The sequence below is a fragment of the Natrix helvetica genome (assembly GCF_964273705.1).
Source record: "Natrix helvetica genome assembly, chromosome: 1".
Lineage (NCBI taxonomy): Eukaryota > Metazoa > Chordata > Lepidosauria > Squamata > Natricidae > Natrix > Natrix helvetica.
Window position 1 is genome coordinate 57,541,802 of NC_138548.1, and position 23,996 is coordinate 57,565,797.

General features: G+C 38.5%; 2 protein-coding genes across 3 annotated transcripts in view; one reads left to right on the plus strand and one right to left on the minus strand.

The window, feature by feature from the left end:
• ALDH6A1 (aldehyde dehydrogenase 6 family member A1) lies at positions 1-19,383 on the plus strand. Its single transcript, XM_081936073.1, has 12 exons — positions 1-127; positions 1,983-2,042; positions 2,529-2,603; positions 4,196-4,357; positions 4,707-4,785; positions 8,404-8,706; positions 9,378-9,499; positions 10,404-10,593; positions 11,885-12,066; positions 15,220-15,399; positions 17,832-17,930; positions 18,126-19,383. The coding sequence occupies exons 1-12, from the start codon at positions 71-73 to the stop codon at positions 18,228-18,230; spliced, it is 1,614 nt and encodes a 537-aa protein (XP_081792199.1). The 5' UTR covers positions 1-70; the 3' UTR covers positions 18,231-19,383.
• The window catches only part of BBOF1 (basal body orientation factor 1), an 18,046-nt gene continuing 12,657 nt past the window's right edge, over positions 18,608-23,996 (minus strand). For both annotated transcript variants that reach the window (XM_081936074.1, XM_081936075.1), the window contains exons 10-11: positions 22,067-22,135; positions 18,608-20,233 (exon numbers count right to left, since the gene is read on the minus strand). In XM_081936074.1, the coding sequence (XP_081792200.1) occupies positions 20,125-20,233; positions 22,067-22,135 (178 nt within the window). In that variant the 3' untranslated portion in view covers positions 18,608-20,124. The remainder of the gene's footprint in view (positions 20,234-22,066; positions 22,136-23,996) is intronic.

The window sequence follows — 23,996 nt, forward strand, 5'->3', positions numbered from 1 at the left end:
GGTGTGGGCGGCGCCCAGCTGTTGAGCTGGGGGTGGGCAGGACTCTTGTTGGCAGGTGGTCGTTGGAAGAATGGCGGTTGTGGCTGCAGTTCGGGGGTCGCAGGGAGGGCGGCGCTTCTGGTTCGAGGTGAGCTCGCGTGAAAGAGACGGAGTGGCTCCGAAGGGAGAGTTTGCCGGGGGGGGGGGGGGAGGCGCGTCTGGTCTGCACGTGCGGAATTCAGTGCTGCCGTTGGCGTGACGGGGAGCTCTTCCTAGTCCTTGGCATATTTGCCCACTGCTCTTACCGTTCGTTGAGCGACTTCTGCACCCGAGGGCAGGTGGGGAGAGCGCTCCCTAAAGGACGGTGGCGTTTTGCCTTGGAACACGGTAGACCTTCCGAAGATAGTCCTGCTGGAGCCCTCCTAGTCCTCCGGGCGAGAGCCTTAACATCTGGGTCGCCCTCGATGAGATCACGCAGCTGGCAAGACCAGCGTAGGATTTCGTAAACTTCAGATCGACGGTGAGTTCACTTTTAAGGGCTCGCTCTCGAAGAAAAAAAACGGATAGGATCCCGAGATCTGCGGGAAATTCTGTTCTGCGTGTGCTCGAGAACGGCCTTGTCAGATCAAGCAAAGGTCCAGGAAGGTTTCCTTGCGTGCCAGGCGTTGATTGCCCTGGAAACTGCCCTTTAGTTTGTGTCCTGCCTTCTTCTTAAAAGCTGTTCTGCATATAGGATAGTTTTGTCTGCTTTAAATTGAGGGTATATCGGGTGGGGATCTGTACTTGGGGGGGCATCTATGAATATTGGGACCAAAAGGCGGGGTGTGTGGGTGTCTTGTGGGCTGCAGGAAGATGCAGAGACCCCTCTCCTGCCTCATTTGTGGATTTGCAAGAGGAGAACTTGCAAAGTTTTGAGATAATAAGATTCCTAAATCTTAGAGAGGAATATGACCTGAGGTCAAAGTGGATACATAAACTTCCCCAAAATCAATCCTGTTTTTTCAGAGGGGGCAGATGGTAGTGGTGATTGTTAAGGAGCATTATGTTTCTACTAGAGAGAACGTTGTGATTTTTTCCCATTCAATATAGTTTTCTGTATTAGGCTTTTTTTTTGCTAGTTTTTGTGAAGTAATGAAGTAACATATGGACTGTAGGCCTGTACTGTTAGCTCTCTTTCAAGTGATAAATAATATTCTATTAATTTATTGTGTCAGATGCAATTTGAAGCATTTAAGATATTGGGATGGGATTGCTTTGAGTTCATGTATTCTATTGCAGGAATAAAATGTAAGAAGATTTCCATGTATGCCTCAATTAGAGAGCCCTATTCAAAAATATTGTTCGTATGACATTCTGCATCCAGGAAAAGTAGTAAAGAGAAATAGCAACAGTTACTCAAGAGACAATACGAAATCTTGTAGTACTGATAGCCTTTAAATACCAGCAACTGCCAAGCATTAGCACATGGCTAATTCCTAAAGTGAAAATACTGTATATAATCATTTAAAATAGGAATGTACATGAATTCTATAAAAACTGACTATCGGCATCTGATAATTCCCAATAAACATGAAACAAGTAATGTAATGCCTCCTGGTGGTCAATGCAAATACAATATTTTATGACTGAACTTTCTGAGATTTAGTCTTGCCTCTATGGTATTGTCCTTCAAATTACATTGTGAATTGCACATGTTTTTGTAATAAGAGGCTATGTAAAACTTTAGTTAAACCGTTATCGGTGTGCCGTTATTAATACCAGCAAACTTATTGCAATATTTTATTTGTTTGTATATGGCATCTACTTACTTCCTGATTCAACTAAGGCTACTAATACTAGAATATATTACTAACAGGATTATTGCTGTGAACTTAAAAGTTAGAAAACTGAATGTGGTGTGTGTCTTCACTTCTCACTTCTGAATAAATTTAAGTTAGCTGGATTTTTTCTTGAAATGTAGGATAGATGTACTTAGTTGGTTCTGTTTGCTTTTTGCCTTATAGATCTGTAGGAAGACAAATTTCAACTGGCATTCCTCATCATTTATTTCCTCTTCTTCAGTGGTAAGTATTTTTCAAAGAAAACAAAGATTAACTTAAAATAAAGCAAATCATGATTTTGATATATTGTTTCCCCATTATGCATATTTGCCTCAGCTTGTAGATGGAGATGAATAGCATTCTGATCAACTTTAGAGTAAAACAACAGTTAAGACCAGTGAAGCATCACTTTGTCTGGGACAATTTGGCCTTAGAGCACAATATATTCTCAACAGAAAGAAGAGGAGTAACTAGAATGGGTTTAACTGCTTATTGTAATAAAAATGGTTTTAACAGACTTGCAGATTATGCTATCTGGAATTTTTGATCCACTTACTTTGAGGTTCACTAATATTAATCCAAAATAAACAAGTCCTGTTTCTGTAAAAAATACCATGAAGAGCAAATGGGAACAAGTATAATTAATGAGTTTCATTAAGTCAAGGAACAAACTTATCTTAGCTTTTATAATACTAGGAAATGCATTAACCAGCATTTTGTATTCTACAGCCAACAACCAAATTGTTTATTGATGGCAAGTTTGTGGAGTCAAAAAGTAATGAATGGATTGAAATCTACAACCCTGTAAGTAGTTTTGGTTTGTTTTAGAGAGAGAAAACAAATGACATTCTGAACTATTTTAAGTAATTTAAATAAATATAACAAGATTTTAAAATTAAGAGAAAGTTTATTTATTCTTAATTTCCTAAAGTGGATGATGTAGAGGACGCAAGCAGCTTACAGGAAAATATATTGTAGGAGAAATGGAATCCTTTGCATGAACTTTTTCCCACCACATATTTTCCTGTAGGCTGTTTGCTTCTTCTACACATCCTCTTAGGAAATTAAGAATACATACGCTTTTCCTTAATTTCAATTTTTTGTTATAGCAAGGAGTAAATATTTGCATATCTGTAGAGAATGTATGGAAACTGGTTATAGTTCTAGATAATGCACTTTTTAATGCAGCTTATTAACATGAAGTTCATTTTGTATAAACCCCTAAAAATATCAAATGTTCTCATTGATGGGTTAGGAGAGGAAGCATTTACACAAATCCAGTGTTGTATAAATGGAAATTCACTAATGCGATTGGACTTTCTTATCTTCCTTCCAACCATTTGCCATAATCCATTCCAGAGGATCCTCCAAAAATGATCTTGGAGATGTTCAAATCAATTTTATTAATTCAACAATTAAACTTGAGGGAGGAATCTATTTGGGGCCAAGGTCCAAACTCAGGAATAGATAGTATCATTTGCCAGAATGGCATCTCAGGATTAGGCAGGGCCATTGTTTACAAACCACATGTAAACTCCACCCTTCTTATTTCCCATTACTATCAGGGCTCCCTACGCAGAAAAAAATAACTTGATTGTGCTCTAAATAACAATTAGGTTTTTAAGGACCACAATTTAGGTTAATTGAAGTTTTAGGCTGCTGTTGATAAAAGGCAAGTAGTTATTTCCTTGCCATGCATTCTTAAGATGCCCCAATGGAGATTTTTTAAATACCTAATTTCATCAAAAAGGGGCATTTTTCATTAGGACTTCCTTCTCAACATGGCTTCTAAGGAACTTTTTAAAAAAGTTTTCAAGATGACTTCAAATGCTGGTGATTTTTTATGGCTATTTCCATGTAGTTTTCTTGACAAAGTATATAAATGTTACCTGCAGAATAATATTTAATTATTCTGCAGTTAAGGCCTCTTGGAAACGTTGTAAAGTTGATTCCAGACAGAAGTAGCAAAAACCCTCTTATTTCTAATCACCTATTTGTGCCTAGGTTAAGGAAAAGCTCTTATCTTCAGTCAGCAACTGCTTGGAGATAAGAATTTTTCTTTGTCTACAAGGAGAGGTGGGGTTGAGAAGTAAATCTACTGATTGGATGTGCCCTGCTAGAAGTTCTCCATTTCTGCGTTATATGGAGCAACATAAATATTCTTGATATTTTCTTGGAAAACAATATGATCAGTGTAGTGGCTGCATAGTAAAGTTTACAGTTTTTTATTACTACATTAAAAACAGAAGTATTAATCTTTACTTTGAAATGGAAATAGCATTGATAACTCACCCCATAATAGATTCATGCTGTCTAAAGAACTCTTGATTGGCTACTGGGAGAATTTTAATTGTTGTAATTAATCATTTAATTCTATTGGAATGTCATTCTAAAAGGCTACCAATGAAGTTGTTGGTCGAGTCCCAAAAGCCACACAGAGTGAGATGGAAGCAGCAGTGGCTTCATGCAAAAAGGTTTTGCCGAGCTGGTCTGAGGTATCTGTTCTGAGTCGACAGCAAATCTTTCTGCGATACCAGCAACTTATCAAGGATAATCTGGTGAGTAACTGCTATGCCCTTGATGCACTGATTTTTCTCAGCCAATGCAAAGAGGAGCAAAATTAAAGAATATTCACCTATTCATGTATGTTACAAATAGACAAAAATTATATAAGCATAGGAGGTTGTCTGTTATATTTGTTCTTTCTTTTGCCAATATATCAATCTTTGGACTTGGGTTTTATTTTTTAAAAAGCTAATTAAAAAGTAGGTGGGGAAGATGGGCATTGTAAGCCATTTCTTATTTTCTGGGTAAATTGGCCTATTGCAGAACAATGTGTTTTTCCAGAAATTTGCTGAATTGTTGTGGTTATTTTCCCTCATTTGTTTATTCTCTTCTTATCTACAGAAAGAAATTTCAAAACTTATCACCTTGGAGCAAGGAAAGACTTTGGCTGATGCAGAGGGAGATGTGTTCCGGGGCCTCCGTAAGTTGCCTATGTCTGTCTTCTTGCTATGCATGGAGAATAGCTTTTTTGGGCTATAGGAAGATGAGAATGTTTCCAAACAACTTACCGTATTTTTTGGACTATAAGACGCACCGGTGTCTAAGATGCACCAAGATTTCGAATAGGTAAGTAAGAAAAAAAAGTTTTTGCCTTCCCTCAGCCCCCAGCAGCACTCTGCAGGCTTCAGCAGGGCTGGGGCAAGGAATAAATGCCCCCGTTTTTGCCTTGCCCCAGCCCCGCTAAAGCCTACAGAGTGCTGCTGGGGGCTGAGGGAGGGCAAAAAAGCCTTGTTTTTGTGAAAAATGGCCTGTTTTTCACAAAAATGGAATGCGGGGGCGGGGCTTCGGGAGGCCAAAAATGGCTATATTCTGTGTATAAGATGCACCAACATTTCCATGTTCTTTTTGCAGGGGAAAGATGCATCCTATAATTTGAAAAATATGGTAACTCTCAGGATCATAATTCCTATCTCTGGACTTTTGTATGTAGAATTTCATGCACCATAGTAATTATAAATGGTCTTTTCATGGTTTTCGTTCAGTCTTAATCCTATTGTCCCCCAGTATGCATATTTGTTGTGGCCCAGCAGGATCTAGTTGAGCTGCTGATGGACTCGGATAGCGAGGAATCATATGAGCCTGCCCTGGACGATGTGGAGGACCCTGTGCAGGGTTCAGACTCAGAGCAGGGACCAGAGAGACTGGTTGGCCAACAGGAGGCACCTGAGGCATGGAGCAGTGGGGAGGATCAAAGGCAGTTTGTCCCTGATGCTAGATTGAGAAAGGCTGAGAAACGGAAGCAGCAACTCCGTAGGCAGACTCACAGAAGATAATTAAGCACAGGTGGTTGTGGATTGGCCCCTCCCAAGAGAGATTATAGGTGAGGCGTTGGGAGGGGACATTTGCAGGGAACAACCGTTCAAATTAGTAGTTAAGAAAATCTATCCGTGTATTCTAGCTGTGTCTGTCCGTTTGGATTATCTGCGTGGCTTCATTTGAGTTATCTGGGTTGCTGCAGAGTTAATCTATTAAACGTGAGTTGTCTGGGCCCTCAGCCAAAGGATTCGTTATCTCAGTAATTAAATAGTGGCAAACAGCCAGGCCTGTGTTATGGTTTATTCACAGGCGTGGAGGGGAGTCAGAACACATATTATACTGGTATCAAAGAATCATAGAGTTGGAAGGAACCATAAAAATCATTTTGTCCAAATATCTCAGTAGAGACTTCAATCGGGGCATTCTTGCTAGATTATTAGCAGCTTCTGAGGTAATCTGTTTGGACACACACACACACACACACACACACACACACAATCTAAAATGCTTTCAGCTGACCTGGATATGACATTCCTACATTTTTGAATTTTGTATATTCCTAATCATGTTGCCTCTTAATGGGATATTGCAGAATTAGCAATGATTGTTGAGTTTTGAATTACATTTTGGTATAGTTAGGTCCTCTTCTTACTGATGTATCAGTGCTGCATTCTCTATATATCTAAATATGAATATATATTTATCTGTACACATGACCTCTAATTTGGGATGAAAGTGCATTGTTGGCACAAAACCAGATTTATGACGGCAAAACTCACTTCGATGTTGAAGAAATACTTGGAAGCCAGAGATAAGACACAAAAAAACAATTGAAAATAAAGGAATAAGCAAGAGGTGGAGATAACTTCCTGCTGAAAAGATATACCGTATTTATCGGCGTATAACACGCACAGGCGTATAACACGCACCTTCATTTTAAGGGAAATTTCAGGAAAAAAATTTAAATTTCAAATAAAGAACTTTGAAGCAAAATAAGGGTAGCTCAGAACTTTTTTTATTAACTTTTAGTTGGGAGTCCGGGGAGAGGAGAGATGGCTCATCCATTCTCTCCTCCTCTCACCCACACCCCGCTGTCTAAAGCGCTTCCTTTTGCCCGCCCGAGCTCTTCCGCGGGCGAAAGAAAGCGTTTTAGTCGGGTGTCGGGGAGAGGAGAGACGGCTCATCCATTCTCTCCTCCTCTCGCCCACACCCCGCTGAGTAGCGCTCCGTGATCCTTTTCTGTGCGCCTGGCGTTTAGGACATCCAGCTATCTATCTAAACGCCAGGCACACAGAAAAGGATTGCGGAGCGCTTCGCCCCAACAGCAGCTGCTTTTCTGTGTGCCTGGCGTTTAGATAGCCGGATGTTTTAAACGCCAGGCACACAGAAAAGGATCGCGGAGCGCTTCGCCCCAACAGCAGCTGCTTTTCTGTGTGCCTGGCGTTTAGATAGATAGCCGGATGTTTTAAACGCCAGGCACACAGAAAAGGATCGCGGAGCGCTTCGCCCCAAAAGCAGCTGCTTTTCTGTGTGCCTGGCGTTTAGATAGATAGCCGGATGTTTTAAACGCCAGGCACACAGAAAAGGATCGCGGAGCGCTTCGCCCCAAAAGCAGCTGCTTTTCTGTGCGCCTGGCGTTTAAAACATCCGGCTATCTATCTAAACGTCAGGCACACAGAAAAGCAGCTGCTGTTGGGGCGAAGCGCTCCGCAATTCTTTTCTGTGTGCCTGGCGTTTAGATAGATAGCCGGATGTTTCAAACGCCAGGCACACAGAAAAGCAGCTGCTGTTGGGGATCGCAGAACGCGAACCGGCGAAGCGCGCTCAGGAAGGCGGGGTAATGGGGTCACGTGTGCTTGAGGCTGAGGCAGCCTCAGGCTACTGTAAAAACAGTATCGGCGTATAACACGCATACATCATTTGCCCCCTTTTCGGGGGGAAAAGTACGTGTTATACGCCAATAAATACGGTATACATTTGAAGAATACTTCTTGATTGGAAGGCAGTGGTTGTCCCTTTCTAAAAATAACTTTTTATAGGCAAATACTTTTAGTCAATAGATACTAACTCATTTTTTGTCTTGTCTTTGTTTTTTAGAGTGTGTCTTCTGGCAGATATATGCATATATCTACACTATGAATGCACACTATCAGTGACTCTTTGATGCATTTAGTGGGGAGAGGGGAGAGGAAAATCTACAGGACTGATTTCAGATGGAGTTGGCAACCCTAGATTGACCATATTGGGAAGCTGAGCATTACCCAAGATTTCTTTCTGTGTTTTTTTCTATCTGTTTTTCTTATGACTATACAGATTGTCCTCAACCTATAACCACAATTTAGTCCAAGATTTCTGTTGTTAAATGAAACAGGTGTTAAGTGAATTTTGTCCCATTTTAAGACTTTTCTTGCCACAATTGTTAAGTGAATCACTGGAGTAGTTAAATTAGTAATGAGTCTGTCTTCCCCCACTGACTGTTTGTCAGACATTTGCAAAAGATAATCACAGGGCCCCAGGACACTGCAACCATCATAATGAGCCAGTTACCAAGCGACTGAATTTTGATTGCCTGACCATGGGGATGCTGCAGGGATCATAAGCGCGAAAAACGGACGTGTCCCTTTTTTCAGTGCCATTGTAATTTCAAATAGTCACCAAATGAACTGTTGTAAGTCAAGGGCTACCGGTAGTGGCATTTAAAACTGAAATGATTGGAGGAAATAATTTGGAAGCTAAAGAACAGGAACTGAGGGAAATATTTTTCTATTTGTTTTTATTGCAGAGGTTGTTGAACATGCATGTAGTGTGACATCTCTTTTGTTGGGTGAAACCCTTCCCTCCATTACTAAAGACATGGACACTTGCACCTATCGCTTGCCTCTGGGTGTGTGTGCAGGCATTGCACCTTTTAATTTCCCAGCTATGATTCCTCTTTGGATGTTTCCTATGGCCATGGTGTGTGGAAACACCTTCTTGATGAAGCCCTCGGAACGTGTTCCAGGAGCCCTTATGTTTCTTGCCCAGCTGTTGCAGGATGCTGGTGCACCTGATGGAACGCTAAACATTATCCATGGACAACATGAAGGTAATGGCAGCAGAGGTTTTGAAAGGCCTCCCTCCCTTCAGTGTATAGATGGTATGGAATATATAAGTCGTATAAAGGGAAAAATAGTCAAGTTACATGCTTGTATTCCTAGTTTATTAATTCAGAATAAGGAATTAGGCAATTCTACCATCACTTTCTTTGCCGGCAAAGTGTCCCCTTTGTAAGTATGTTATCAAATGACTAGAGAAAGTCTACTTTCACTGCTTTTGGGACCCCAATTGTCGAATCTACTTTCCTTGCTTTAGGGTACCCCAGTTATCAAGTCTACTTGCACTGCTTTTGGGTACCCCAGTTATCAAGTCTACTTGCACTGCTTTTGGGTACCCCAGTTATCAAGTGTGATTGCGTAATTTATGACTAGATCAAATAATTGTGATTGTGCATTTGTGCTTTCATGTAGGGAGAAAGAAGAAGTAAATGTGCCATTTGAGGAAACCCAAGTAGCTGAGCCCCCAAGAAAAAGGGTTTTAATTGTAAGGAAGTTAATTGAAAACATTACAGTTTTGGTGTTTAGAGTAATTGGAGGTAGAAAAAATGAGTAATTTTTAATTATTATTGTCATAAACTATACAAAAGTCTATTATAATTATCAATGTTTAATCTGTTGTAATTATCAGTGTTTCATTGTTCTTCTTTGTTTTTGTTTAAAGCTGTGAACTTTATTTGTGATCATCCGGATATTAAAGCCATCAGCTTTGTTGGATCTAATCAGGCTGGAGAATATATCTATGAAAGAGGTTCAAAGCATGGCAAGAGAATCCAGGCCAATATGGTAAAACTCAGTATAAAAAATCATTCCATTTTAACAAAATACTACTTATCAACCCATTTGAAATATTATTTTGTGCTTTGAACTGCATGTCTAATTTGCAGTTTCATTGAAATGACAAAAATGAAAAGATTGTCATTTCAAATACAGATAATCTAATTATATCTATGTATATTGAAAAAAGCACAATGGTTTGGTTTCTAATGCTAAGCTTTTCTTTATTTTGTATCATAGGTTTAAAAATCCTGATTAAAATGTTCTGTATGAATTGGACCACTGAATAACTCTAGTCAAAATGTTTTTATTTTATTTTTATTCTTACTTATCTCTCCTGGTTATTTTCTGTGCTGGATAGAGTATTATATTCCCTGCTCCAATACAAACTTTGGAGAGCTAAGGAAAAATATAATATTTAAAATTTGCTTAAAATGTATACATTCTGCCTTCCCATCTTCAAGTAAAATCTTACCTTTATTTGGAATTGGTTAACCAGCAAATTGTGCCACAAAAAATTCCAGAATAAAAAAATGCAGGGTAGAAAACTAGATAAGCTAATTAGGAATTACAGAAATTAGGTGATACGTGTTGAAGTTTGTTGTACATGATTAATTAAATGTTATGTAATTGAATTATGTTTCCCACATCAATCAAAACAATTCCTTTCTCCAATTTTGCTAGAGTGTCACAATGTTGTGCGTGAATGCATGGCATATGGGGCTTTCCCAACATTTCTTTATCATTGTCATCTTTTCATCAAGCATGGGATTTGTATGTTTTACATACTTCAGCTATTCTTAACTTCTTGCCTGCATATTTAGCAGAAAGGCAGCAGTTGGGTCCCTAAGATCTAGAGGTGGCTATGAAATGTGTATTCAGTACATTTGAGGGCCTGTATGTTATATTGTAGGGAGCTAAGAATCATGGAGTAGTGATGCCGGATGCCAATAAGGAGAACACACTAAATCAACTGATTGGAGCAGCTTTTGGAGCTGCTGGCCAGCGGTGCATGGCATTATCTGCTGCAGTCTTGGTAGGGGAGTCTCGGAAATGGCTACCAGAACTGGTGGAAAAAGCAAAGAACTTGCGTGTTAATGCAGGTGTGTTTTTAATAATCTGGTCTGTTGTGGGCAATTGCATGTAGAACACCCTTCCTAGTCTGATTCCCTTTAGATGAGTGGAACCATTTCTCGGCATTTTTAGCGTTTTACTATGTTTATTTAGAGTTTTCAAAATGGAAACACACCAAATTTGAAAGACATTCATTTGAGGGAAGCTGATCGGTGTAGACAATCACAGAGTACCACAATGGGTCTTTATTTTACTCATTTATATCCTGCTTACCAGAACTATATTCCAAATTCACCAACGTAAAATGAAAAAAATAAAGTTGTGCCAGGCTTGCGGATTAGGAGGACGGGCAGTTGAGGGTTCTTGTTCCTCTAACTAATGGTACAATGTCTTTTTCCCTTGCTACCATAATTCAAGAGTAACTGGCAGTTGGAACCAAGGGTTCTTTCTGCCAGAAGTCAAGTAAACAAGTTCCTTGCTTCCCTTCTTCTCTAGCTGATGGATGGGAGCAGGACGTTCTTGCCATGTTAGTCTTAACATAAACAACTTCAATGACCCTTGCATTCTTGGCTCAAAGGAGGGGTCACTTTCAGCTATGCTATTCCAGGGCTTTGTAGAATTGAGGGCATCTGATTCTGAAATATTAATTTTGAACTCAAAATGACCATTGCAAATGCTGTTATAGGTTATTAAGATAAATTTGCATTTTTCTTAAGGTGAGTTAGTTAAATATTGCTTAATAATAGACCTACAAGAGCAGCCAAAATGCTTATTGCAGTATTATGAGCCGCGGTGGCACAGTGGTTAGAGTGCAGTACTGCAGTCTACTTCTGCTGATCACCGGCTGTCAGCCGTTTCGCAGATTGAATCTCACCAGGCTCAAGGTTGACTCAGCCTTCCATCCTTCCAAGGTGGGTAAAATGAGGACCCAGATTGTTGGGGGCAATCTGCTGACTCTGTAAACTGCTTACAGAGGGTTGTAAAAGCACTATGAAGCAGTATATGTCTAAGTGCTGTTGCTATTTAAATATATATATATATATATATTGGCTTACTTGACTAGGCAAATACTCGGTACAAAAAGGAACAAAGTGTTTAAAACAAGCTGTTTAAATTAAATAACATGATGTCTTTTTTACCTTGGATAAACAAAACTTATATTGGACAAATGTTAAATAGCAATTATTAATAGCAATACTAAATAACAATCTTCAGTACAGCCTAATGACTTGTTACAGAATATTTTGTTTAACTGTGCTTTTATTTTGCAGTTTTAATGAAGCCTGATTTTAGGCTCTGAGCAATTTATGTGTATTATAGGAGATCAGCCTGGAGCAGATCTGGGACCCCTGATCAGTCCACAGGCTAAAGAACGGGTCTGCCAATTGATTGACAGTGGAGCAAAGGAAGGGGCTAATGTTCTTCTTGATGGTCGGAAAATCAGAGTGAAAGGATATGAAAATGGCAATTTTGTTGGACCGACTATTCTTGGTAAAGTCAAGGTTAGTTAGTGCATTGATCAGTTTTAAAATAAAGAAAGGAAATCTAAAATGATCCAAGAAATAATTCTTCCTGTCATATTAAAAGAGTTAGTATCTGATTATTTTTTTGAAATATTGAAAATGTCCTGAAGCTTGCTCACTTGCTTTACAATAAAGTGGATTCTGACTAGATTGAAAATGATCTGTCAGTGAAATGGGAAAAATATGATTTATGTATATCAAAAAGGGGGGGGGGGGGATAAGAAATTACAAAGGTAGATATGCCCAGTGAATCCTACTCCTGAAGAAAACATTATAAATAGGCATCATAAGTAATTTAAATACTGAACTCTGGCTAGCATACAGATATTTGCAAAGAGTATCCAAGAATTAGATTGCAGCCATACGTAGCTACATCCTGCGTAAAATACAATAAAAAGAGTAGAGGAGGAATCGCTAAGTTACAGGTAATCCTCAATTCATAACCATTCGTTTAGTGACCGTTCAAAGTTACAACAGCACTGAAAAAAGCTACTTATGACTGTTTTTTACACTTAACGACAGTTGCAACACGCTGTGGTCACATGACCAAAATTCAGATTCTTGGCAACTGGCATGTATGACAGCTGGAGTGTCCCAGAGTCATATGATCACTTTTCGCAATTTTCTGACAAGCAAAGTCAATGAGGAACCCAAATTCACTTAACAACCAAATTATTAACTTAACAACTTCAGTGAGTCACTTAACAATTGTGGCAAGAAAGCTTGTAAAAAGGGCAAAACTGACTTAACACCTGTCTTGCTTAGCTAGCAAGGGAAATTTTGGGCTCAATTGCGGTTGTGAGTTGAGCACTACATGTATCAGGACCCTACCAAATAATATATATTGTTTGAAGAAGCGTTGCAACATATTTTCCGTGATATTGTTATCGTTAATGATTATATTGGTGATGCAAATAATGTGGCGCTGTGCCAGTAACACATTAGGTAACAGCATTCCTTTCTTCTAACTTTCTGTGAAATTGAAAGTACAGATGGTCCTCAACTTAGGACCATTCATTTAACAACGGCTTGAAGTTACAAGGGCCTCGACAAAAGTGACTTGTGATCCAGCTTCAAAATTAAGACTTCTGCATCTTCCCCTCCATGGTCACAGGATAGCAATTTCAGTGCTTGGCAACTAGCTCACGTTTATGGTGCTTACAGTGTCCTGTGATCATGTTATTGTGATTTGTGACCTTCCCAGGAGGCTTTCAACAAGCAAAGTTAATTGGGAAAGCTGAATTCACTTAGTCAGTAATTTGTTAACAACTGCAGTAAAAATGATTGTTAAATTGGAGAGTCCAAAAACAAAGCAAAAAAATGAACTTATTCCTGCTGCAAATAAAATAAGCACAAGTAAATTTTAAAAAAATAAGAAAAATAAAAACTGAGGATTCAAATCTTTGTTTTCTTGTAGGATTGCGTTCCTGGTGGGGATGGTGAGATAGATATATTTATTTATGCAATTACTATAGCTGCCCGTGTCATACCGTCATTCTGGGTGCCCTACAATAAAAACATAAACAATATCCCCCCCCCCCACAAAAAAAATTAAAAATCAAACAATACAGTCATTAAAAAGAAATAAATAAGAGCCATATAGTCACTGGGAAAGCACAAAAACAGTACATCCATTTTATGAGCTCCACACCACTTTCTGATCAGGCCAGATGGCAAAGCTAGTTCTTAAGTTCTTCCATAAGACCAGGGAAGTCAGGGCCAACCAAATTCCTTGGGGAATGATATTTCATAAGGCAGGTGCAGCAGCAGATCTAGACCCCCAGGTCCCAACAGATGACATTCTCCTAGTGGATGGAACTCATAACAAGCTTCTTTTGTTACATTTGATGGGAATAGTAAATATCACTGGAAAGAGGCAGTCTCTAACCCAGCTCCATAGAGCTTTAGAAGTTATAACCAGAACCTTAATCCATAAGCAAAGTTTGATTTAGTGTTGAAAATGCTGGCCTAGAAAGTAGGACACTAGGAGTCCTAGTCTTACCTTAAGCATGAAAGCTGCTGGGTGACTTTGGTCAAGTCAATCTCTCAGCCCAACCCACCTCATGAGGTGGTTGTGGATGAAAAAGAGTAGGAAAGAGTATTACAGATTACATACTCAGTGTTTTGAGTTGCTTAGAAGTAATAAAGGTGGGATAAAAATCTAATAATAAATAAAATAGGTAGCCAATGTAACTCGTGGAGCAGAAGGGTAATGGATGTAGTTCTAGGTACACATATAAATGCCCACCTAGTTGAATTTTGTACCGACTGAAGATTTATTATGAAGGTTGGTTGATAGGAGTTACCAGTTCAAAGATACACTTCTTTTCTGCAGAAAGTTAAGGATTATTGAAAGATGCAAGGCATGAATATTACATATCTATTTCTAATCAAATTAAATCTAAAGATGATGTTAAAATGATGCAGGAGGAACAGCAAACAGGGAAAAGAGCTGATTTCTTTCTTTTATACCTGTCCACTATATCAGGAAACATTGATTCTGTAAAAGTTGCATGAAAATAAACTTTGTTACATTTACAGGGTCTGGCTTCTAGGCCAGGTTGTGCAAGATTAGATTGCAGGCTTTCTGTAGCAATCAAGGAATTAAGGTCAGGTAGTGCATTTTATATCTCAATTGGGATCTGTTTTCTACAGCTAAATTGCTGCCCTGGCCAGCATGCTGTGCTAGGTCAAAGAATTTGTAGGTTGTCACCTATGGTATTTATGTGGGACCTCTAACAAAATTTTTGCACTTTTTCTTTCTTTCTTCTGGTTACTTAATAGGACTATTTTTGTTTGAGCTTCCAGGCATTAGTCCTCCCCAAGCATACCATTTTATTCTACATTTTTCTTTTCCAATTCTACATTCCATTATTGCTGAGTTTTTAATTGGAATTACTTTACCCCATTTAGGATTTTGCTCCTTAATTAAAAAAATAAATAAAATGTCTTCTTTCTTAGATAATCCGTGTTGTGTATAGTGTTGGATAAGCAGAGCCTAGAAAGCTTCAATGGTTATGTGAAAGGCATGTGAACCGTGCTTTGTGAATGAAAATTATTTTTTTCTGTAATAAGATTTTCTGCATTATCTCTCTGAAGTGTATGCCATTTCAATTTTTTCTGTTTTGGTAGCCTAATATGACCTGCTATAAGGAGGAAATATTTGGACCAGTTCTAGTGGTTTTGGAAGCAAACAGTTTGGACGAAGCAATTGAAATAGTGAATAACAATCCTTATGGGAATGGAACAGCAATCTTCACCACTAATGGTGCCACTGCCCGGAAATACTCCCATTTAGTGGATGTTGGACAGGTAAATAAAAGAGGAACTTTTATATAGAACTTGTTTTGAGTAGAAACTAGATGGATCAAAGCAATTTCCTAATGTTTGAATTTTTCAGATGACTTGTAAAGTAGTTCAGATGGTAAGTTGTGATATATATAGGCCTCACAGTTTTAATACTAGTGAATATTTAATTACCGTATTTATCGGCGTATAACATGCACTTTCCCCCCCGAAAAATAGGGGGCAAATGATGTATGCGTGTTATACGCCGATATAATGTTAAGAAGCCATGTTTTTACAGTATTAACAAGTACCGCAGTGACGTGTGGTGAGGTTTACGGCTGATGAGGCTGGTGACGTCATCAGGAAGGCGGGGAATGGGACGTGTGCTGGAGCCTGAGGCTGCCTCAGCCTCAAGCACACGTGACCCCATTACCCCGCCTTCCTGAGCGCGCTTCGCCGGTTCGCGTTCTGCAATCCCCAACAGCAGCTGCTTTTCTGTGCGCCTGGCGTTTAGGACATCCGGCTATCTAAACGCCAGGCGCACAGAAAAGGATCGCGGAGCGCTTCGCCCCAAAAGCAGCTGCTTTTCTGTGCGCCTGGCGTTTAAAACATCCGGCTATCTATCTAAACGCCAGGCGCACAGAAAAGGATCGCGGAGCGCTTCGCCCCAACAGCAGCTGCTTTTCTGTGCGCCTGGCGTTTAAAACATCCGGCTATCTATCTAAACGCCAGGTGCACAGAAAAGGATCGCGGAGCGCTTCGCCCCAACAGCAGCTGCTTTTCTGTGCGCCTGGCGTTTAAAACATCCGGCTATCTATCTAAACGCCAGATGCACAGAAAAGGATCACGGAGCGCTACTCAGCGGGGTGTGGGCGAGAGGAGGAGAGACTGGCTGAATATTCTCTCCTCTCCCCGGACACCCGACTAAAACGCTTTCTTTCGCCCGTGGAAGAGCTCATGCGGGCGAAAGGAAGCGCTTTACTCAGCGGGGTGTGGGCGAGAGGAGGAGAGAATGGATGAGCCGTCTCTCCTCTCCCCGACACCCGACTAAAACGCTTTCTTTCACCTGCGGAAGAGCTCGGGCGGGCGAAAGGAAGCGCTTTAGACAGCGGGGTGTGGGTGAGAGGAGGAGAGAATGGATGAGCTGTCTCTCCTCTCCCCGGACTCCCGACTAAAATGCTTTCTTTCGCCGGTGGAAGAGCTCAGGCAGGCGAAAGGAAGCGCTTTAGACAGCGGGGTGTGGGTGAGAGGAGGAGAGAATGGATGAGCAGTCTCTCCTCTCCCCGGACTCCCGACTAAAATGCTTTCTTTCCCTCGCGGCAGAGCTCAGAGCTTTAGAGGCTTTTTTAAACAGGCAGTCATTCGCGGTGAGCTAGGTAACCTCACTTTAGCACTCGCCTTTTCCCGTTTTTAATAAAAAAAAAGTTCTGAGCTACCCTTATTTTGCTTCAAAGTTCTTTATTTGAAATTTAATTTTTTTTCCTGAAATTTCCCTCTTAAAATGAAGGTGCGTGTTATACGCCTGTGCGTGTTATATGCCGATAAATACGGTATAGTGATTCATTTATTTATTTGCTTCTTAGGCTTGCTGCATTACTTTATAAATGAGTCCCGTCAATAATACTTCACTGCACTACACCACTGTTTTTCTCTCAATGTAGCTATTTGCCATTTATTGATGATGAACTGAGAGCCAATTAAATGATGTGATATGTATATTTTTTTGCATTAAAAAGAACATATTTTGAAGTGAAAAGCACTTGAGTTGACAGCACTTGCTAGAACTGAAATTACCTGAAGAGGGATTTAGACTTCATTTTGGTGGGCGCATTGTGCACCAGAGAATTGTTAATTTCTGTTTTGAAAGACAGAGGTCCACCCTATCGAAAAAATTAAAAATCTGTAAAAGAGCCCATGGACACGTTCTTTGAATTGTCAGAACTATGTCAGCATATATCACAAAATAGGAAGAAAGGATATCTCTTATGATGCTATCAAAATTGACTTATCTTCCATAAAAATCAATGAGTGGAAAATGACCTGAAAAGCGTTATTCTTTTGTCTGACTGCTTTTTATCATAACAATACAAGCTTGACTGGCAGGGAAGATCCTTGCAATTTTAAATTCTCTTAGATTGATTTGGCTTAACTTTCTCAGTCTAAAGATTTAGAGTATTTTTCATTAGGATTATAGCAGAGGACAAGGGCTAAAATTTCCACCTTCTCTTGATGTCATTCCAATAATTACATATCTATACAAAAGAAGCCATGTATTGCTTGATTATGAGTTTGCAAAACATCTTATTGCTCAAAAATTGTTCTAGGAGAGAATTCTGCTCCATGAGAGTATGGATTTGAATGGAGGGCATCCTGATCATGGGCTCATTCTTTTTAGCATGCTATGCCGATTGCTATCTGTCCTCTATTACAGTATTGTTAATATGATTTTGATTTAGGTTGGTGTGAATGTTCCTATTCCGGTGCCTTTGCCAATGTTCTCCTTCACTGGCTCTCGTGGATCTTTCAGGGGGGATACCAATTTCTATGGCAAACAGGTAACTGCTATTTTTTTAAAAAAAATATTTGTTATTGTGTCTGTGAAATGGAATGTTGGAGGAATGTGCTTAGTAACTTGTTGTATTTCATAGCGAACTTCCAGGGGCTTATCTCAAGTTTTTTTTTCTTAAGTTGCAGTGATTTTGCATCATAAGCTGCATAAATTCTATACCTTAGTATTCTGTTTCTTTCAGGGGGTGCAATTCTATACACAACTGAAGACAGTTATTTCCCAATGGAAAGAGGAAGATGCCACTGTTACCAAGCCTGCGGTAGTTATGCCAACCATGGGGAACTAAAGCCAACTGACATGCTTGCTGGAGTTGTTAAAAGTATTTTTCATCTGGGATGGCACAGGCTATTCTTGAGTTGCCATTCTTGCCCTGGAAATATAGATATGTCTTCATTTCAGGATCATCCTTTCCAATCAGTTCAATAGAGCCTTCTAACACAAGATTTAATTTCTATCTATACATGGGATATCTTTTTTTCTGTAGAAGAAAACACACTCTATAGTGAGTAATCAGGCCAAAGCAGTATCTGCTTCATCTGGTTTTATTCCTATTCATGAGATAGTGTTTAAGCTCTTCCTACAGAATTAGTTTTTCTGGGAACCATTTATTACATTAGTTGCTATCACTCTATTTATGGGTGGTATGTCCTATTGCTTTTAAGATTTATTTTTTGCAAGAAATCCTGCATATGTTAGAATCATTGTATCTCATACTAAAATGGGGCAAGTAAATTTCGGGAGAGGCAAATCCAGGAGAACATTTCATAGAGCTGTTTTGAGAGCATGGCCTTGTGGAGAAGCAGTGAAGCCTTAACTTCACTAGAATTTTAGTAAAATCAATGAATTTTAATTTTATACATGAATGTGCCTACATACTATTTATGCACTGAATATATTTGGAACTAGATGTGTGTTTGAGCTTTGGTTTTAGTAGTGCTGAACAAATGGCACAAGAAAGCAACATATTTTTATAGAGGCAATATATTCTATCAATATTGCCTTAATCTGATTGTGATATTTTTCATTAGTCAAATATATGTGGAGAAGGGTAGATTCTAGCACTAGTTACAAAGATGTTTGTGATTTTATATACAAATATACATATTATTGATCTTGAGATCTTTGGGTTGTTCAGCAATATAGTATGTACTGATTAGCTATGAGTGATACACTTATGTCAAATGTAAAGACAGAGGATGATAATAGCGATGCTATTTTGGGCTACATAAGTTCTTCACATGGAGTTTTTTTAAAAAAATCAGAAGATATTTCCGTAAATTTGAAAAATATGCTATTGCTTTCTATTGTCTAATCAAATTAGCTTTTGTACCTAACAGGTGCTTAAAAACTGATCACTATTACCTGAAGAGGTTATTCATCCATATGCTTGAAAGTTGCATTTTGATGTTAATCATGAATAAATGCTACTAAATTCAGAAGTCTTTTGGTTTTCTTCAGACTAGTAATCTAATAGTAGAAATACTTCTAATACAAAATCAAACTGTAAACACTGGTTTTTATTTGAACATGATGCTAAATTATGCCTTAGTTCAGGGACAACGATCAGTGGGTTTGTAAATGTTTTGGATTAATCAGTGCTAATCGTTGGCCATGCTGGTTGAAAATATCGAAAGCAAATAAAAAGCTTAGATGAAAATAAAAGCTGCCTTTAAGAAAAATCAAAATTGCCAGACTCTGCCACTGGTATTTTACCCCCAGATATTCATATATGAGAGAAAGATTCAGTATATAAACCTGAAAAAAATCTATATTTGTTCATCTGTATCTCATACTAGACAACCCCTGACCCACTGGACACTCCTTTCAGAGATATTTCCTTACCAGAATCCTTATTACTTTTTCACAAAAAAATGCTGTTAAAATACTTGTGAATATATTTTAATCAATTTTATTCAAGAATACACAACCTTTCAAATAACTTCTTCAACTAATGAATTAATGTGTAGGTGTCTACTTTTTGAAGAAAGCCATCAGTTATTTCTTTAAAGAAGCAAATTATGTTATCTTTCAAGATGACCTGATGTAAAGCCAAATTGTAACACACAAAAACAGTGATTTCACTGCTACAGCATGAGTAACCTTACACATCTGAGGTGGTGAAATGTTAAGAAAAGAATAATTATAATTACAGTGAGTTTGTGATTAGCATCCATGCTAATCTACTCAGGCGGTATAAGCTGAATATTTGGGAGGGGTGATGATTTATGAGATGATTCAGATAATGGTGCCTGCTGAGTGATGAAAGCATAGACAGGAACGGCATCACCTCTGTAAAAGTTAAACAGGAAAAAAAATCAGGAGTGATATATATACAATTGTCCTCTGTATCTTAGCCTTAAGATTTCAAATGTCATCAGTAATACAGCTACCTTTTTATTCTTGGAACAAAAAATTCTTGGGTTGTAACTCCATTTATTCAAAGTACCCCTTAGGAATAGCTGTTTAGGAAACTTGATTTTAGAGAAAGAATCATAATGAACTGATACCTAAACTCCAAAGTAATTATTATTGCTACACAACTGCAAGTATAAACAATACCAGAGAATAAAAAACAAAAATGGGTAAAAACAATTTCAATTATTACACCTATTCACCATATTAGTGCCAATGTATTCTCTTAATAATAATTCACAGTACTGTTATTCAGGAATTTTACCTCTTCACTAAAGTTTAGCATTTCTTTCTCATCATTAGTGCCTGCCACAATAGCTCCTGTGTTCAACAAAAAAAGCAACTAGATCCTAGAGGTATTGTGCACATTCTTAAGGCCAAGGAAATGTCCAGAGTTTATTTATCTTCCCCTTTTATTTCCTAAGTAGTAAGGAAATACTAATTCCTTTTGAACAACTAAGTGTTGGAAAGAAATTTTGGTCTCCATCCAAAGTTAGCTCCCACAACAAAGGAATGTGGGAAGTAAAAGAGGATGACTTCAAAAGTGGCACTCTTTAATTATAATTTAATGTAATTTAATACATTGGGATAATAAATTATAATAAATCCCAAATACATTGGGATAATAAATTAGGAAAAACAATGGGGTGGCAGCTAGAATATTGCCAGCTCCCCCATTGTCAGTTCCCCATATTCCTGTGTCCAAAATGAAAATGTTATCAAGGAATGTTAAGAATTGCAGATGCTCTTCATGCTTTGTGTGCTTTCTCTATTTTGATTAGCCACCAAAATGTATATTATCTTTAACAGATTATGTGTGTGCATCTATTACTTTGGGGCATCCAATACAAAGAAGAACTGTAGTGCTTCTATGCAGAGTAAAAGCAGGTTGTTTTAATACATGCATCAAAATAGCCCTGCACTGATCTTTTCTCCCCATACATCTATTAACAAACTGAATACTTCATACTTCTGCCAACATTTCTAGCAGGGGTGAAATCCACTTACCTTTGCTACCGGTTCGGTAGCAATATGAGCACGCACTCACATAGCAATTTGCTATGTGAATTTGTTAGCAATTCACATATATGCAGGAGCATCAAAATGATGGTGTTGGGCGGAGCCTGCTACCGAGCGCGCCTGAAAAGGTAAGCGAACAGCGACGGAGGGAATCCACTGTGCCACATGATTTATAAATTGCGTGGCACAGTTGATCGTTGGAAAAACTGGTTCGCCTGAACCAGTAGCATTTTTTTTACTATTGGTTCAGGCAGACAGGTGGCATCTTTACTACCGGTTCGGGCAAACCGACCCGAATCGGTAGCATTTCACCTCTGATTTCTAGAGTCTATATTATGTTTTGTAGAAAGTATATTAGTTATCTTGAAAATTGAAATATAAATAATCATCATAAATAATTAGATTTAATAGCCAGATGTGCACAAAGGTAATTCTCACACAAGTATTATCTAAAGTAGTAATAAAATGTTTAAATTAGTTAGATAAAAGATTGTGTTGGGAGAAAAAAACATCCACTATGCACACTGCCCTGAAAAGGTATTACTTGCATATGTCCAACTTTGCAAATAAACAATAAACCATAGACACAACAAAACCAAAAAATTCATCCCTTTGGAAGCAATATTCATTCAGTATGTAAAATATTAGAAAATTAATAATTAAAATTAATAAACAGATGTAATCTCTTACTCAGATGCTTTTGTTTCTGCAAAATTAAAATTGCTTGATGTTACTGGAACCAAAACTTGACTATATTTCCTATGAAACAGAAATTATAGAATAAGTGGTGAGTTAATGAGGCCTAAATTATTATTTTTTATTTACATACTATAACCCTTGTTGCAAGTTGAATGAAGTGAAAGTACTGTATTTTTCGGACTATAAGACGCACCGGAGTATAATATGCACCAAGATTTTGAAGAGGTAATTTTTTTAAAAAAAGTTTTTGCCCCCAGGAGCACTCTGCAGGCCTCCCAAACCCTCTGCACGTCGTGTTTTTTGTGAAAACGGCATGCAGAGAGTTTGAGAGGCCTGCAAAGTGCTCCTGGGGTCCAGGGAGGGCAAAAATGTGATGTGGGGAGGGGGTTTAGAAGGCCAAAAACGGGGCATGCAGAGGGTATGGAAGGCCTGTAGAGTGCTCCTGGGGGCTGGGGAGGGCATAAAATGCCCTATTTTCCCCAAGAACAGGCCCATTTTTTTTTTTCAAAAAAGGGGGTATGCAGAGAGTTTGAAAGGCCTTCGGAGTGCTCCTGGGAGCTTGGGAGGGCAAAAACAGCCCCATTTTTGTGAAAAATGGGCCCATTGCTTGCTTGTTTTTACCCTCCCCAGCCCCCAGGACCACTTTGCAGGCCTCCCAAACGCTCTGCACGTCCATTTTTGCAAAAAAATGGGATGCACGGGTGCGATTTCGGGAGGCCCAAAATGCTGTATTCGGTGCATAAGATGCACCCAGATTTTCACCCTCTTTTTTTGGGGGGGGGGGGAAGGTGCATCTTATACTCCGAAAAGTACGGTAACTAATATTGATGTATTTTTTTCAGTTTCAAGATTTTGTTTGAAACTTCTACCACCGATTTGGTAAACAATAATCAAAGGTTTTATAATCTGCAAAAAAATGGTAGAGTCAATATGATAAAAGTGTCTTCTCCTTTCCATCTTCAAAAAATAGCAAACATGTCCCTGATCTCTACTAGAAGAGCTATGTTCATTCTATATTGTAATGTGCCATGATCAATGTAAATAATAGCTCACCTAATTATTCAATAGGTAAGTAACTTTCTGAATGACCCATTACCAATTGTCTTTCATTACTTCATCCATTTATTGAGACTAAATAATTCTCTGTACACTTTCGATTAACATGACATGCAAATGGCATGCAAATTTCATCAAGACAACAGTGATAAACCACCACTTCCAGTTTAAACACATGGATTAGGACCAGGGAAATCCATGTTCAAATGGAAGCTGAATGGGTGGCTTTGGACCAATCACTTCTCTTAGTCAAACTCATCTCATAAGCTTGATATGGGGAAATATAAGAATGAGTGTGCTATACTGCCTTAAGTGCCTGAAAAAATGACAGAATTATAAACCTAGTAAGAAGTACTGAAATCTGAATCTCGTGTTTGCAGCCATATTTTCCCACCAGATTGGCTCTGCTTCATAGCATGGAAACAAAGATAAATTTCTGGCAGGAAATACAAAGCTTGCATTTTGAAAGTATTTAGATGTTATTAGACAAAAAAGACATACGTTTGTAATTACTATAATTCTGCAAAAAGACTCTGCCAGTTCTAATACTCTATAGGAGTGTGGCCATAGCTTCAGTCCTCAACAAATCAGAATCAATCTCTGTTTAGAAATCCCCATGAAGTACAGTACTTCAGGAAAGCATTTTTTAAGAACTCCTAAAACCACGTATTTCAAGAATCTGATGCCAATTTTTAGATCTTTTGGGGCCTGCATACATGTTATGGAAAATAATAACATACCAAAATTGTATATGTAAACGATGATTGCAATGTTTTGCATGGATTTTTTATGATTCAGATTTTTAAAAATTTGCCAATTGTCTTTTTATAATCTATATTTTCTAAAACCAATCTGTAATTTGCAA

Bases quoted from the DNA above. Each gene is read 5' to 3' on its own strand.
- ALDH6A1 (XM_081936073.1), top strand. From the start codon at position 71: ATGGCGGTTGTGGCTGCAGTTCGGGGGTCGCAGGGAGGGCGGCGCTTC. The intron at 4,358-4,706 runs GTGAGTAACTGC...TCTTATCTACAG, and splicing joins AACTTATCAAGGATAATCTG to AAAGAAATTTCAAAACTTAT. The intron at 17,931-18,125 runs GTAACTGCTATT...TGTTTCTTTCAG, and splicing joins CCAATTTCTATGGCAAACAG to GGGGTGCAATTCTATACACA.